Here is a 16,441-nt window from a genome sequence, read left to right on the forward strand (position 1 = left end):
TGAGTGATATAATTTGTTATGGGCAAAAAGCTAAAAAATCACATCTTAAAGGAAACACAGAAAATCATAAAGAAGGCGAGGATAATAAGCAAACTTTGTAGAAAAAGCTATCATTAAGGAAATCTGACATGCTCAAGCTGCCACATGGCAAAATTTGTTATTTATTAAAAATTTGGTGGGAGATGCAACCACTTTACAAAATAGTTTTGGCATTCCTCAAAATATCAACCATAGAGTTACCATGTATCCCAGCAATTTCACTCCTAGGTTTGTGCTCAAGAGAAAAACTTGTATACAAATGTTTGTAGAAGCAGAATTCATAATAGTCAAAAAGTGAAAACAACTCAAATGTCCATCAGCTGGTGTGTGGATACACAAAATGGGATGCATCCGTGTAATGGTATGTTACTTGGCAATAGAAAGGAATGAAGAACTGATACGTGGTACCAACATGGATGAATGTTGAAAACATTATGTTAAGTGAAAGAAGCCAGTCAGAAGGGACCAGATATTCTGTGATTCCAATATCTAGAATAGGCAAGTCCATAGAGATAGAAAGTAGATTACTGGAGCAATTTGGGGGAAAATGGGGAGCAACTGCTAATGTGTATGGGGTTTCTTTTGGGGGATGATGGAGATGTTAAAAATGAGATTGTGGTGATGTTTCATAATTCTGTGAATATACATAAGAGAATTGACTTGTGTGCTTTAAATGGATGAGCTTTACATCATGTGAATTACATCTTAATAACGCTCTTTAAAAATAAAACAAATGCAAAGTAAAATTAAATTTGACTTTGGGGGGGAAAAAAAAACACAAAACACTGAAAGTCTCAAACCTCATAATTTAGAAAGGTAGATGAGAAAACATGACCTAGGACTTGCCAAAATAGACTTGCCAAAATGATGGCCACAAAGAAAACTCATAATGGTACATGTCACTAGGAATAATTTAATGTGTACCAAAAATTATCTTATGAGTCAAGTCTTCATACCCTGAAAAATAATTGCACCCAATAAAAATAACTGTAGTACATAAAAATGGAAGTAAAAATTTTCTTTAAAAGACAGCTTATCTATGCCACATAAAAAAGAGAATAAAAACTAAATTGTCATAATATTGTTCATGCTATAAAACTGTTTCTGGTTAAAGACTTGTCAGTGCTTGTGTTCTTATCATTTAAACATTTGTATTTATAAACAGTAAACTATCATTGATGTCAAAACAGAGAATCAAAACCAGTGAGGTTAAAGCATCTTGTATCCATTAAAAGATGTGGTGCTTTTGTTGTTATTGCCAAGTGGCAGAGTCAATTAAAGCTGGAATTGTGATGACTAATAAAGGCCTGCCCACCAGCATGATCTCTTACAAGGAAGCTTAGAGAATCACCTTGAATGTGCTATGGGTTTTGCAGGGGCACAGCTGAAGCTCGAAATTTGCCAGTCCCACTCATGCAGTTCCTACCAGCCAGGGACCACAGTAGCAAGCCAGGCCCCAAACATGGCCCCACCAGTTGAGGGCTTGCAGTGTTCTCTACTCACCAGATTTGCAAGGATATAGTGGTAGCCAATGCCATTCTTCTCCAGCTTTACGATCTATAAAACACAACCCGGGGGATACATGCATTAATCATACTGACAATTAAAGCTACACCTGCAATAATAATAGCAATGAACATCGAGTACTGACTGCCCTGTCCTATCCTAAGTATTCAAGCTACAATATCACAACCACCCAATGATGGTGGCATTGCTGATACCCTCGATTTTACAGATAGGGATGGAGGCTTAGAGAAGTTAAATAAGCTCCCTGAGGTTATCTGGATATAAAGTGCAGATACAAGATTTGAAATCATTTTTCCCTGATTCCAGGGATGGAGTAGTGTTATTACAACCCCAAGGTCCTGGCTAAAATGCTCACTTCTTTCCTTCTTCCATAAAGCCTTCTCCATTCATGGAGATTCTTTCTATACACAGTGAGACTCTTCCGTTGTATTGGATATAACAATATCTGCTGCTTGAGTGGACAGAGAAGTGGACGCATGGTCAAATGGGTAGTTGAATGATTGCACCCCAGTTCTTGAACTTCACATCCTTGCATGGATCACATTTAGATACAGTTCCTTCTTTGTGCCTTCTTCCCTAAACCAGTTGGGTATTCAGACATTTCTGAGCAACTTCCAGTTTGAGTGCAAGCCAGAAGCTGGGAGGGAATGTCAGGATCGTCTGATCCCCCAATCACTGTACAGATGGGAAGTCACGCCCCAGAGTCGGGGCGTGATATATCAGATCCCACAGCAGTATGTTAACAGTATCAGGACATTGCATTGTGTGGCGTGCATGCTCAGTCGTGTCCAACTCTTTGCGACCCCATGGACTATAGCCCACCAGGCTCCTCTGTCCATAGATTTCCTAGGCAAGAGTACTGGAGCAGGTTGCCATCCCCACTTCTGCAGGGGATCTTTCCAACCCAAGAATTGAACCTGCATCTCCTGCCCTGGCAGGCGGATTCTTTACCATTGTGCCACCTGGAAATCTCTAGTGTTAGGACAGGGACATGGCTATTGTGAGCCTTTCCATATAATGCCTGAAATAAGAGCCAGGGTCTCCAAACACCCCTCCATCTTATGTGCACAGGCTGTCTCTAATCATTCTAGGCAGGAAAATATCTGTAGAAAGAACTACCCAGAGATTTGCTTGGGCATCCAGACGCACTACCCATCTGGGAGCAGCTAAGACTGTGGACCTTGGTTTAGCCTCAGCTCAGCCAGCAAGGTAACTTGATCTGTTTCTTTTTAATCATCAAAATGAGGTTGGTACAGCCTGCTAAGTACCCCCCGCCCCCCACCCCGCACTATAACAAGGAGGCATAAAACATAGGAGAAGCATTTGGGCTTCTTTTCTAACTGAATAAATTTTCAAGGTTATTAACAGCCACATTCAGATATCTACTTAATTGGATGTATGTGCATAGCAGCTCACATTTTTTTATGGCAAGAATAATTAAATGCAAGTGCATACAATGAATGCTCTGAAATAGTGGCTAGCATGTGAAATTCCAGACCAGGGAGCTCAAAGACTATTGGGATGATAGTTTTATTAATAATTCTTCATTGCTTTTTCATTTTCTTGTCAAATGGCTTGCTGCGCTTTCAACAATGAGATACCATTATCAGAAACCTATTCAGCTTCAAATTAACACAAAACAGCAAACAAAAGACAGATTGAAACCCACTGCCTCAGGGCAATGGATAAGAATAGTCTCTGGAGGGTGAAATTACAGGTTGAAACATAAGAAACAATAATGAATGATTTTTGACCAATAAAGATTAGTAATTTCATATAGTTGGACCTAAACACCAACCTTCCCACCCACCTACTCACCTACCCACCTGATGAACTCCTTTCCCTTTTACAGATATTAAGTGCTTACTGTCTACCAAGCACTGTGCTGAGAATATGGTGGAAAGTGAAAAAGCATGGTGCTTGCTCTGCTGGAGGCCACAGTTTACTGGGAGAAGAGCAATACTAAACAGATAAAGAGATAAAAGGTTACTGACTGAGAAAGTTGATACAAAGGTAATGTACACTTTCAGTCCACTGCCTTGCTGACCCCATCTCTTCAAAGCTCATTTTCACTGGATTGCCTTAATTCACAGTCTTTGTGTCTGGCATGCCCTTTCCCATTCTCTTTGATTATTCGTAACCTTTATGGCTAAGCTCTAATCCCAACTGCTCTGTAAAGCCTCTATGATTAATTAATTCACTCAACAAATATGTATTGAACGTGGACCATATATCAAGCCCCACGCTATGTACTAGGGACAAGCTATGAACAAGTGAGGCAAGGTCCCCAGGCCCTCATTGAGCTGAGTTGACAATTTAGCAGGGAGCCAGATGGTAAATATATAAACAGATAAATGAACAAGATTTCAGCAGGTGAAAAGCACTTTAAAGACAATAAGAGTGAATGGATGGGCTGGTCCCGGTCTCCCTCATCCATCTTTGACTCCTTCTGAACTTAATGACTGTATTACATAATTAAGTACCATATACTGATAAAGTATTATAATCTAATGAATTTCCTGCCAGTCCAAGAGATGCAGGTTTTATCCCTGGGTTGGAAAGATTCCTTGGAGTAGGAAATGGCAACCTGCTCCAGTGTTCTTGCCTGGAAAATTCCATGGGTAGAAGGTCCTGGCGGGCTACAGTACCTGGGGCCCCAGAAAGTCAGACACGACTGACCAACTGAACACATACACACACACACGCGCACACACACACACATGCATGCGCACACACATGCACACATACATACACGCGTGCACACACACATGCACACACACACACACACACTATAGTTTGATAACCCTGTTCCTTGCTCACAGACCTTCACTGGCTCTCCACTGTTTATAAAATAACCCCCAGACTCTTTAGAATGGTTTCCAAAGATCATTGTCTTCCAGTAAACAACTGACATCCTCCACTTGGCCTCTTAAGCCCTCTGTGAACCTTGGCTCCCACAAGCCCTCTGGGCCTCCCTACCTGCTCTTACCTCCAGCTTAAAGGCTCTTTTCCAGTCAAAGGCTACCTGTAGATATCTAGACCTATCTCACATTTAGGATCTTAGAGCATTCATTGATTCCTTATTCTTCCTATTCATTCAAAAAATATTGAATACCTGCTAGGTGCCAAGCATTGTTCAAGGCACTGTGGATACAGGAGGGAAGAAAACAGAACAAGAATCCTAATACAGCTGATATTCCAAGTGGAGCACTAGAGACTGAGACAGGCAGTTAATTCCCTATGTGGAGTTTGGAATCGTTGTCTTCCTCCTTAGATTAGGCAGAACATTTGTGTTAGACTGAAAAGATCCCAGTTCTTGAGTGTGAGATAGTCTAGGATGATGCCAAGATGTCAGACTGCAAATTAGAAGATGGAAATCCTTTGTCACTAACTAGTGACATTGTCTTTTTCACTAACTAGTCTGAACCCAAGACAAATGATTCAACAAATATGACCATTAGTCATTTCATCTGTATAGTGTAAATGCAAGTGATAAACCACATAACTTATAATATCCTTTCAGCATTTTGTCTTTACTTTTCAGAATAGAAGAGTCCAACAATTAAAAAAGATAATATACTACAATATAAAATATTCAGAAAACAAGTTACTTTCTTCCAAAACACATGTTTGTCCTTTGACAGAGTGGATGGCTATAGTCAGCAGATGCTGACAATTGAGTTTTTAAGAGGTCTGGCATGGTAGCTAGACCTAGATGGATTTGACTTCCTGCTTTCATTCCATGCTACTTGTGAAATCTCAGGCAAGTGTAATCCCTTGTTTCTCCATTTATAAAATAAGGGCGCTAATGGAAGCAGTTTTATAGAGAGAATGTGAGGATGAAGTGGAATTATACATGGAAAGGGCTTGGCATGGTGTTTGGTATAAAGTAAGTACTCAGAAAATAGTACCAACAGCTCTATCTTTACTGTAGGAGTCTTCAGTCTGCTAAGAATACCTGTTTATCATCCAACACTTTCCCTACCTTTCATCTAATCTTGTTATCAGCTTCGTAGAACAGGGGTCTTCATTCCTATTTTACAGAGGAGTACACTTACACCAAAAAAGAAATGACTCAAGAAGCCAGTATCGTACCCACAACATCTTGAATGAATCTCCAGGGAATTATGCCAAGTGAAAAAAGCTAAACCCAAAATGTTACATACTATGTAATTCCATTTATATCACACTCATTTAAAATAAGAAAATCACAGAAATGGACCACAGATTAGCGAGTGCCTAGGGAAAGGGAAAAGGAGAGAGAGAGAGGGAAGCAGGATGACCGCAGAAGATCTTTGTGGTGTTGGAAATGTCCTGTACCTGAAATGTATCAATGTCAATTTCCTGGTTGTGGTATTGCACTATAGTTGCTACAGTTTTGTGAGATGTTATCATTGGGATAACCCGACATGGGGTGCATGGGATCTCTCTGCATTATATCTTGCACATGCATATGAGCTTATATCTCAAAATTTAAAAAGTTGAACTAAAAAAAAACACAAAGCAAAACCAGTATCAGTTGGCATTATGAATAGCAAAAACAGGTAAATCTTTACGTTTATGACTTTCAGTGGGGCAGGCTCTATTTTAAGTGCTGTGCTTGTATATATAGATTCTTCTGACCCTCACAAGAGCTCTCTAAAGGTAGCCATTTTTATTATTATTATGCCCATATTACAGGTCAGGAACCTGAGATGTAGAAATTAAAAACCTGGCCCAGGGTCTCAGAACTAAATGAACATTAGAGCTGGGGATGTGAATCTGGCTCCAGGGTCTCTGCATTTAACTATTATTAATACTCTATTCTGCTTTGCTGCTGCTGCTAAGTCGCTTCAGTCGTGTCCGACTCTATGCAACCCCATAGACGGCAGCCCACCAGGCTCCCCCGTCGCTGGGATTCTCCAGGCAAGAACACTGGAGTGGGTTGCCATTTCCTTCTTCAATGCATGAAAGTGAAAAGTGAAAGTGAAGTCGCTCAGTCGTGTCCGACTCTCAGCGACCCCATGGATTGCAGCCCACCAGGCTCCTCCATCCATAGGATTTTCCAGGCAAGAGTACTGGAGTGGGGTGCCATTGCCTTCTCCGCTATTCTGCTTTACCTAACTAGAATTCCAGTCCTCTGACTCTGGCTCAGAAAACACCCATCTTAATGGGAACAATTTTTGCTGCTTTTTCTCTCTGAGAGGGAGGCACAGATTCACACTTTGTAAAGTAGAACACAGAGTTAACGCCTCAAAGAACCCCCGGCTTTCAGAATCTCTCCTGTTCAATTGCTGAGGCCTCTGAACAAGTGCTGAGCTGACTCTGAGATTCCCTGCGGGTGCCCCAGGGGTCTTGAGGACTATTAACAAGCGCTGTCTTGTTGTCAAGTACCTAAAACTGCCATCTTTAATTGTAGAGTACTGTTCAAAAACAATTGCAGCATCTCCTTCCTTGCTAGCTCATCTGAATACACAGATGTAATTTAAAAAAGACAAGTGATCTATCCAGTGCCACATGCTTTACCTCTGAGAATAGGAGGAACCATGACTTAGAGACATCTGGCTGAAGACTGTTGAGGTTACGGTGTAATTTCTTAGAATGGACAGTCAATCAATTCATCTTTCAGACACTGGTGTGTGTTTCAGGAAAGAGTAAAGGGAGATGCTTGGAGCCTCCCTGGACTCAAAATGGGTCAGTGGGCCAAATGGACGAGAAACCAAATGCTGGATCAGTGGGTGACAGAATGCAGAGCCAAACCCAGGAATCAGGTCTAAGGATGTGATAAAACTTCACAAACTCTAAAGTGCAATGCATTTTTCTTTTTAACAAGAAAAGGAAGCACTTGAGGTAAGTTTTTGGTTAACTAATCTGAGAACTATGGGAAGCCCTAGGTGATGGCTCCTACTCGGTACTATCTCATAACGTTTCAGAGTTAAATTGTATCAGTTACAGGATTTGAGAAACAGCCTGTAGTTTCACCTAGTCAAGAACTCTCCTTGTAGCTCAGAGGGCCAGAGGTCAATCTGGTCCTCTGGAACCACCCCCCACACCCACCCTGAGGGCACCTTCGCTGCACTCACTACCTGGCCCAGGATAGCATTGAGGCGTTCCGATTCACAGTCCACCACCACCAGCCGCTCCTTTTTCTTCTCCAGGTCCTGGAAGAGCATCCGGTAACCCTCCTCCGTGGTTGTCAAAATGTTGACGGCTGTCACCTGCCAGTTCTTCTCAGCAGCTGTGTCCAGGACTTTCTGCAGGACGGATAGACCTGGAGGTGGGGTGAGTAGGACAAACGTGGCAGTCGGAATCCACAGCAATTTCCCCCACCTTCCCCACTCCTCCACTAAACTCAGCTCCAGCTTGCTCTAAGACCAGTTTGAGCTGGGGTGGGCAGGCTCTGTGTTTGTTTTGTGTTTCTGTTTGCAGAACATAGGAGGCAGTAGAGTTAGTGATTAAAAGTGTAATCTGAAGCTCCAGTTCTAATGCTACAATATACTTGGTTAAATGATCTTGTATGGATTAATTCCCTTTGCTAAACTTTAGTGTTTTCAGTGGTAAAATGGTGATGTTAATAACGCCCACTTTACAGTGTCATCATGAGGATTGAATGAGAGTGTCTCAAACATGGCAGGGGTTTTATAAATATTGATTACTATTCAGCCTTTAGTAACTGCTTATTAAGTGTGTTGATCTGATATCTAAACAGCACCTGATAGCTGTCAACCACAGTTACTAATATATAGTATATCTCAAATCCTAGCACTTTGCCTCTCATACAGTAGGTATTCGATCACCGTGTACTGAATTAAGCTACTCTCTTCTGATTTACAGCTAAATGATAGAGGAATCCGTGACTTAATCCTGTTTTGTTTCATCTTTGGGACATAGGTAGGATATTAGTTTCCTACTGCGGCTGTGACAAATTATTGCAAATTTAGTGGCTTCGAATAAAACATTTATCATGTTAAACTGCCAGAGGTCAGATGTTTGAAATGAATCTCACTGGGCTACGTTCAAGTTATTGTCAGGGTTGTGTTATTTTCTGGAGGTTCTAGGAGGGGAAATTTTTATTGCTTTTTCTGCTTCTAGAGGATACCTGCTTTCCTTGGTTTATAGCCTCTTCCATCTTCAGTGACTAGTTGAGTCTCTCATGTCATACTCTGATACTGACCCTTCTGCCTCCCCCATGCTTAAGGACCCTTGTGATTTCACTGAGCTCACCCAAATAATCCAGGATAATCTGTCTGTTTTAAGGTCAATTGATTAACAACATGAATTCCATCTGTAACCTTTATGCCTTTTTCATTTAACATAACATATTCAGGGATTCCAGGAATTAGAGCATGGGTGTCTTTGTTGGGGAAGAAAGGGGAGGTCATAAATCTGCCTGCAACAAATCATTATATTACTTGTGCACTGTTAATCTATCTTGTGCACATATATCATTTCTGTCTCCATATAATATTGCTCATCTCTCTGATAGTGACCAATATGGTGCCCAGCCTAAAGAATCATCTGTAGATTGATTCTGTTGTTTCTTTTTTGCTTGATTTATTTATTTTATTTAAGTACAAGGTTGGTGCTCTTAAGCCTCACATTTACTAAAAGTTTATTATGTGTCTGCCATTGCTCCATTAGCTTTCCTGTCTTCAATTCACTTAATTCTGTAAGGTAGGTACCATTGTTATCCATGTTTCACAAATGTGGAAATGGAGGTTCAGAGAGACTTGGTCATTGGCTCAAGGTCACACAGCTAGCAAATGGCAAAACTCTGAGCTCAGAGTTGTGAGGTAGGTGGAGCCCCTTTAAGAGTATGGGCGCTTTTTGCTGATAAACCCCAGAGATGGTCCTCTAATGAAAGTGAGATTTTTCTGGCTTTGCTGCTTCTAGGCCTCAAGCCTCATTATGCAGCAAAAGTGAAGTCGCTCAGTCGTGTAGGACTCTTTGCAACCCAATGGACTGTAGCCTACCAGGCTCCTCCCTCCATGGAATTTTCCAGGCAAGAGTACTGGAGTAGGTTGCCATTTCCTTCTCCAGGGGATCTTCTCGACCCAGGGATCGAACCTAGGTCTCCCACATTGCAGGCAGATGCTTCCCCATCTGAGCCACCAGGGAAGCCCTATTTATGCTGCAAAGTTGTCCTGAAATAGCCATTCTGCAGTTCATCCTTATAATGCCTGCTTGTCTGAGAAGGGAAATCATCAAAATAAGGAAAGAGAAGGGAAAATCAAAGCAAATAGAGTGCTTCTGGCCTCACCTGCCAGCTAATTCTCCTTGAATAACGCCTGCCTAACTCTTCCTGAAAAAACATTTTGCCAGCCACTCTTCTATTGGAAAATCTTCTAAGCCTCTCTAAAGGCAAGCTCCTATAAAGCCTCTCTTTTTAAACAGGATAGAATTCCTGTGCCTCACTTTCCAGACCTTGTATGATCCACTTATTTCTTCACACCAATAATGGTTAAGTTCTTTTTGGACCATTGAGTATAGCAGGGGATGGTAGGATATATCGTATAATACAACCATCACAGGAGTTAGAGAAAAGAAGAGCGTTTCCATTTAGAAGGTCAGGAAATAGAGAAAGTGGTGTTCTCCATTGCAAAAGAAAGGAATAATTTGCATATGTAGATTTGAAAAGGGAAGCGCTCCCCAGAAACTAGAATCCTCTGATTCAAGATGTAGAGTAGAAAAACAAATACTGGACATATTTAGAAAATGGAATGGAAAATTTGAAATTTAGGTAGAGGCAGAATTATTAAGGCCTGGGAGGGCTGATGGTGATGCTGGTGATGATGCTGATAGAGGTTAACATGTATAAAAGACTCTGTGCATTGACTGTGTTGTTGGTACCATACAAGCCCCATCTAGTTATTGTGTCATTCAGTCCTCACAATTTTATGAGATAGAGACTGGCTTTATCTTCATTATAGAGATGAAAAAATGAAGGAATAGAGAATTTTATTCCCATTACAGAAGTGATCAAATTGAAGCAGAGAGAGCTTGCCTAAAGTCAGACAGCTGGAGAGGAAGGAACATAGAATTCCAATCCAGGTCTGACTTCATATGCTCCTTAAAGCCATGCCATGAGCCCTGAGCCCTGAGCCCTGAACCAGTCAGCTAAGGTCCTTGGACGTTGAGTCTGGGTTCAGGAACAATGGAAGCTTTGAGAGCTGTAGAGTGACATGGTGCGTTAAAAGGTTATTCTCTCTAAGGATGTGTTTCCGCACAGTGAGTTACAGGTTAGCTACTGAAAAATCAGTCCACAGACATAAAGCATTTCTGGATCATTCCTCCTTGCTTTCAAGAAAGCAGCGAGGCCCCATTCTTCTTTCTGCTGGTAATTTTCTCTCCATCCCTTCAACGTCTCCCTCCCCTAGCCCCTGGCTTACCCCGGTCAGCATCATAAATGTAGACAAATTTTTGCCACTTGTAATGGTCGATGATACTGATGAGGGCATCCTGCAGCTCGGGGCGCAGCTGGAGGACAAACTGGTTGGATGTGTCAACGGGAAAGCTTGGTGTAATGAAGCAGACGTGGAGGGCCCCGCAGAAGGAGGTCAGCATGTTGACAGTCCTCCGTTCATAAAACCCAAAGATGGCATAGACTCCTTTAGAGAACTGGGAACAGACTGGAAAAGGAGAAGAGAGAAATTAATGAATAGAGGAAGATGCTGCAAACATGCTGTCAGTGGCTCTAAAACTATTTCATCTATTAGTCTATCCATCTAACTCATCATCCTTCTATTATCTAGCTAGCCTTCTACCCACTCAGGCAATCTATCCCTCCATCCTTTCAACCCACCAACGTATCTAACTGCCCATCTATTTTACCCATCTGTGCATCCATTCACTCATTCATCTGTCCAACCCACCCATCCATCTGTTGAACCAGTCTTTATTAGGTGCCATTCCCATGCCAAGAGTTTTCATGGTTATTCATTATAAATGTATACAATGCAGTTTTGTATGTTCTTTCGTGTTATCTGTACAACAACCTTATTAAGGTAGGAAAAGGATGACTAGGTAAGTTTTTTAAAGGGAGAAACCAAGGCTTAGAAAGGTAATGAACATGTCCAAGGTATCACAGATAGACCGGATCTGAGTTAGGCAGGTATCTTGAACCCAATCTAACAATCTTTCTATGACGTTGCCCATCACTTTAAGGCAAAGCATAAGATGCCTCAGGAAGAAAGTCTGTCAGCTTGCTGCTGATGCACGTTTAAGAAAACAAGTGTTGATTTTCCCAGTCTACCCTTAGCTTTCAGTGTACATTTCTCTGCTGATGTTCATCGCGTGTTTGTACATACTACTGACTGATTTTTCAGGCCCCCTGGTGTATCAGCCACAGTAATAGCTTAGCTGTGTGAATATCCCCACAGGAGTCATTTTGTAAGATCCCAGTTAAGTTACCAACACTGGTTGGTGTTCAGTTAGACTGTTGGTTAAACTATAATGGTAAAAAAGAACAAAATTATGGGACCAAGTTCAGGTCATTCACCAATGAAACTTCATTTTAATATGTGATACAGGGTTCCTAGACTTTGCCCCAGTCGAGTGCCCAACTGTAACGCTAACCCCAGTGCCCCCAGATTACTGTCCTACTATGGATGGTGAGGCAGACAAGTCATTCTCATCACAGTGACAGTATTTTAGGGTGCTTTGCCGGTATGTGTTAGGATGTTCATTTCTCATCACAACCCTGTGACTTTGGTATTATCAGTTTTATTTTAAGATGAAGAAGCTGATGTTCTTAGATGCTCTGCTGTCTTGGTCATATCACCTGCTTTCATGACCCCACACTGCCTTTGTAGATGGGCTCTCAAACTATGCTCCATGAGCATCACCCAAATGTGTTCCATGAAACGTTAGTATCACAAAGTGCTCCTTAAAAAAGAAAAGACTTCTTTGCGCAAACACATTTTGGAAATGGTGTAAACCCTGTCCTCCTTTTGCAGTTTCATACTACATACTGACCACATAAAAGACTGAGAGGAATCCTGTTCTAAAAAATCTAGATTTTTGTAAAATTCAAACATTCCCAGGGCCCTTTGCTGGTTAACACATTTTAACATGTAATTGATGCACTGGGTCAGGCTGAACTGAAGAATGCCGTTAGCTGCTAGGACCTAGCTGCCTACCAAGTCTCAGTTCAGTTGCTTCCTAGATCTTCCCTTCATGCTCCTGCAAGATCTTCTCTTAAAGATTGTAATGGAGCCATACAAGTCATCTGTTTAACTTCCAGTGTAACCCAGCATATTGTCTAAGGAAACCCGGCAGGTGCCCTTTGTGTGTTTGTATATGTTTTTAATTTTAATTTTTATTTTGTATTGGACTGTAGTTGATTTTCAATGTTGTATTAGTTTCAGGTGTACAGCAAAGTGACATTCTTTTTTAGATTCTCCGCCTGCAGTGCCCTTCCCTTACCTCTTTGCAGTGCTCACTGCTTTTCAGCAGTTGTGTCTCAGCTCACATCTCTTGCCTGGACTGGCCTTCCTTCATCACCTCCTCTAGATGGTTCTTCCATCGTCCCCTCAACCCTCTATAAATCTCTATCACATCTCCCATTGTATCTTTCATAATTGAATGATTATTATTTGAAATAGTTTTCTTTTTTGCTTGTATATATCTGTGACTGCTCAGGTCAATGTTAATTCCTGAAAAACAGGGGTCTCATTTATGCCCCAAAGCCAGCATAATCCCCAGGACGTGGTAGGTGAGTGCTGATGAGAGGGTCACATGGCCTGCAGTAAGGGATGGGGAGGAGCTGGTGGGTCACCCTGGACCTCTTCCTCCTCCTCCGTTCTGGGTCGATGTCTCCTGTAGTAGCTATTTATCCTTTACTGCTCACACTATTTTCTCTTTCGCCCTAATGAGGCCACTCCGTCTGTTTGCAGCTGACAATAGGTCCTGTCTTTAAATGTCTGTTGTAATTGTCAGAATCACGACTTCCATAAATATGGATCTCTCCAACAGGAAGCATACATTGTATATTATTCTCCTCATGTTAAATATAGATTTGTCAAAAAGCACAATCCATCTTACTGGGTGAAGTGTATATGAGGAGCACATAAACCCCATTAAAATATTATAATATGCTCTCTGCAGTATTTTTAGGATCTCTTCTTTCCTTGCTGAAATGAAATATTATCCAGTGGGATATAAATCTCATGTTCCAATCCATTCCCTGATGTTACCTACGTGGTTTTGCACCTTTCCTTGGGCCTCTAGGGACCTTGTGGCCACTGTTTCTTGCTGGAACTTTAGAAGTAGAAGAGGAAAGGATGAGATGGGAGGGAAGAAATGGGCGCAGGTAAGCATGATAGCATCTTTATACTCACAGAGGACAGGATATTTTCCCTTCTCAAATTATCTTCCTATTTTTACCTTTTGCAAGTCTATTTTTCCCCTTGAACTGAATATATTATCCTCTAGGGCTAAGAGGGTACATTTGCCCACTTCTCCCTAAAAGAACATGGCTTGGAGGTAGCCTTCTGGATATACCAAAGTGGACCCTGGCCCCAGACTTGTTCAGCATCTGATCTTCAATCTGGCTCCTTATTTCAACTAAGACTGAGCAGCAACAGAGAATGGGACAGCGAGAGACTGAGAGTAAGACTCTGTAGGCCCAGGGCCTGTGGGATACTGCATAATTGGTTAAATGTTCAGAAATATAATTAGTTGTAGTGCATTTCCTTAAATCTGTCACAGTAAATATTCAATTAAAAAAGATAACTTGGTCTTGTAGAAAAAGTACTAAACTAGATGCCAGAAACCTAGAGGATTCTCTTTTTGGTTTTTATCACAACACAGGGCTATGTGACCTTGGACCAATCCCGGGCTCTTTCTGGGTCTCAGTCTCCCATCTGTAAATTGGTGGCTTCAGACTTCATAACAAATGTTCCTTCAGGCTCCTACAGTCTACGTTCTAGTCAAATTAGTTGAAAAATATTAACCAATTGAGCATACTTTGTTTATTTGCTAGTCAAAATTTCGCAAACTTCAGTGCAGTTTTTCAAACCTAGAAATCAGATAAAAGTTTGGAGTTCTTAAATCTCATTGTAATAGAATCCTGGCACTAAATCCAGATGCATTCAGAGTCTTGAGTTGTATTTAAGATACAGTTTTTAATGTGATCGGTGAGTTAGTTACCTTGGAGAAAGAACTAGCAAACCATTCCAGTATTCTTGCCTGGAGAATACCATGGACAGAGGAGCCTGGTGGGCTACAGTCCATGGGGTCCAAAGAATCAGACATGACTGAGCGACTAACACTTTTCACTTTTAGAGAGTAGATGAGTGAAGGCCAGTCAGAAAGCAGGCTAGAGGTGGACCCTGTATCATTAGATACAGTGAGCCCGAGGAGAAATGGGAACATTGGAAAGCAGCCTGGGGACCCTGCGGTGTACTAGTCGGTCAGATTCTCAAGCTGATGGAGAATCCGAGTAGGCAGGATTATGTATGTATTCTCCATTTAAGACAGCAATGATGAATATACTGCCTCTGATAGTAAGAATTAAGAGCTGATGTTAGAGCACTTATGAAGTACCAGACTCATGCCAAGACATTCGCTGGCAATGACTTCTTTCATCCTATGAGTTAGGTTACAAATTGGGAAGGGCAAGTTCAAGACCAGCGTAAGATGAAACTTAGATCTGAACTCTACCAGCCAGACCACAAGGCTTGAACTCTTGATTTCTGTGATATGACACCCCTTCCCTCCCTCCTATAATACTGGAAGGAGACAGTCATGGCATAGAGGACAGCTTCAGTTTCTAGAAAATCCTCTCCTGTAGCACATTGCCTTCCCCTGATGCCAGATCAAGAGACATTACTGCATTAGGATCTATTGATACTAAAACAAAATGAAACTGGGTGGAGCTCAATTCATCCCCCTCTGGTCCCTGGGGATCATGCAGAGCATACACACACACATCTGTTCTTCTATTGGTCCATCCGCCCATCCATCCACTTCTCAACATTTCACATCTACCACTCGTGAGACTCCATGTTAGGCAGTGGACATGCAGTGGTGAAATCAGCAAGGTCCAACCTCAAGGACCATTGCCTGGAAAATGGGAAAGACTGGTATTGAACTAGTAAGTACACTTCATGTAAGTGCTGTGGAAGGGATGTGGTCAGGGTTCAGGCAGGGGCACCCAACCTCAGCCTTTGGGAACCTCAGAGAAGGCTTCTGAGAAGAAGTGCCAGCTTTGACCCTGAAAGATAATTGGAGATCAGCCAGAAGAAGGGGTGTGCGTATGGGGCAAGGGTAGAGTGCAGTTGCTTGTGCATAAAGAGTATTCCAGGTGGAAGGAAGAACAGCAGCAAAGACCTGGCAGAGAGAAAAGCCATCGCACATTCAGGGAACCCCGCCAGAGTGTCAGATTCCGAGGTCCCTGCCTGCAAGAGATTCTGCAGCAGAATGCGGCCAACAATCAGAACCAGTAAAAACGAGGCCAGGAATTCCCTCTTGGGGAGGTAGGAGGGCAAGCCCTGGCAAGGGCAGGAAAACCCCCGCTCTGCAAAGCACAGGCTGTCCAATTCCATCCTCACTTGGCTCAAACCTCTTTGATAATCACTTCTGGTTAAGGCACCATCCACTTAGTATCAATAAATCTCCAGCCCTGGGCACTCTTCCTGACAGCTCTCTCCCAGGGAGGGATCTCCTGGTATTAGCAACTCCTTTTTTATTGTCACTTCATTTAAGGCCTCTCGCACCGACATTTCTCCTTGGCTCCTGGCTGCGGTCCCTGAAAATGTGGCAGCTTCATTGTAAATGGTGGTTAATGAGGTGACAGGGTGGCTCCATTCAGGGGGAGGGAGATGGAAAGTGTGTGTGTGTGTGTGTGTGTGTGTGTGTGTGTGTGTATGGAGGGACTTTTAGACACTCATCATGC

At 42.1% G+C, this 16,441-nt stretch overlaps 1 protein-coding gene across 4 annotated transcripts in view; it reads right to left on the bottom strand.

The window, feature by feature from the left end:
- The window catches only part of GRIA1 (glutamate ionotropic receptor AMPA type subunit 1), a 360,169-nt gene that overhangs the window by 143,026 nt on the left and 200,702 nt on the right, over window positions 1-16,441 (bottom strand). For 2 of the 4 annotated variants that reach the window (XM_025292371.3, XM_025292370.3), the window contains exons 3-5: window positions 10,935-11,174; window positions 7,629-7,816; window positions 1,543-1,596 (exon numbers count right to left, since the gene is read on the bottom strand). In XM_025292371.3, coding sequence (XP_025148156.1) covers window positions 1,543-1,596; window positions 7,629-7,816; window positions 10,935-11,174 — 482 coding nt within the window. The remainder of the gene's footprint in view (window positions 1-1,542; window positions 1,597-7,628; window positions 7,817-10,934; window positions 11,175-16,441) is intronic. The other 2 variants (XM_025292374.3, XM_025292372.3) reach the window with 1 other exon arrangement.

This window comes from Bubalus bubalis, chromosome 9 (genome assembly GCF_019923935.1).
Source record: "Bubalus bubalis isolate 160015118507 breed Murrah chromosome 9, NDDB_SH_1, whole genome shotgun sequence".
In the NCBI taxonomy this organism is placed as follows: Eukaryota; Metazoa; Chordata; class Mammalia; order Artiodactyla; family Bovidae; genus Bubalus; species Bubalus bubalis.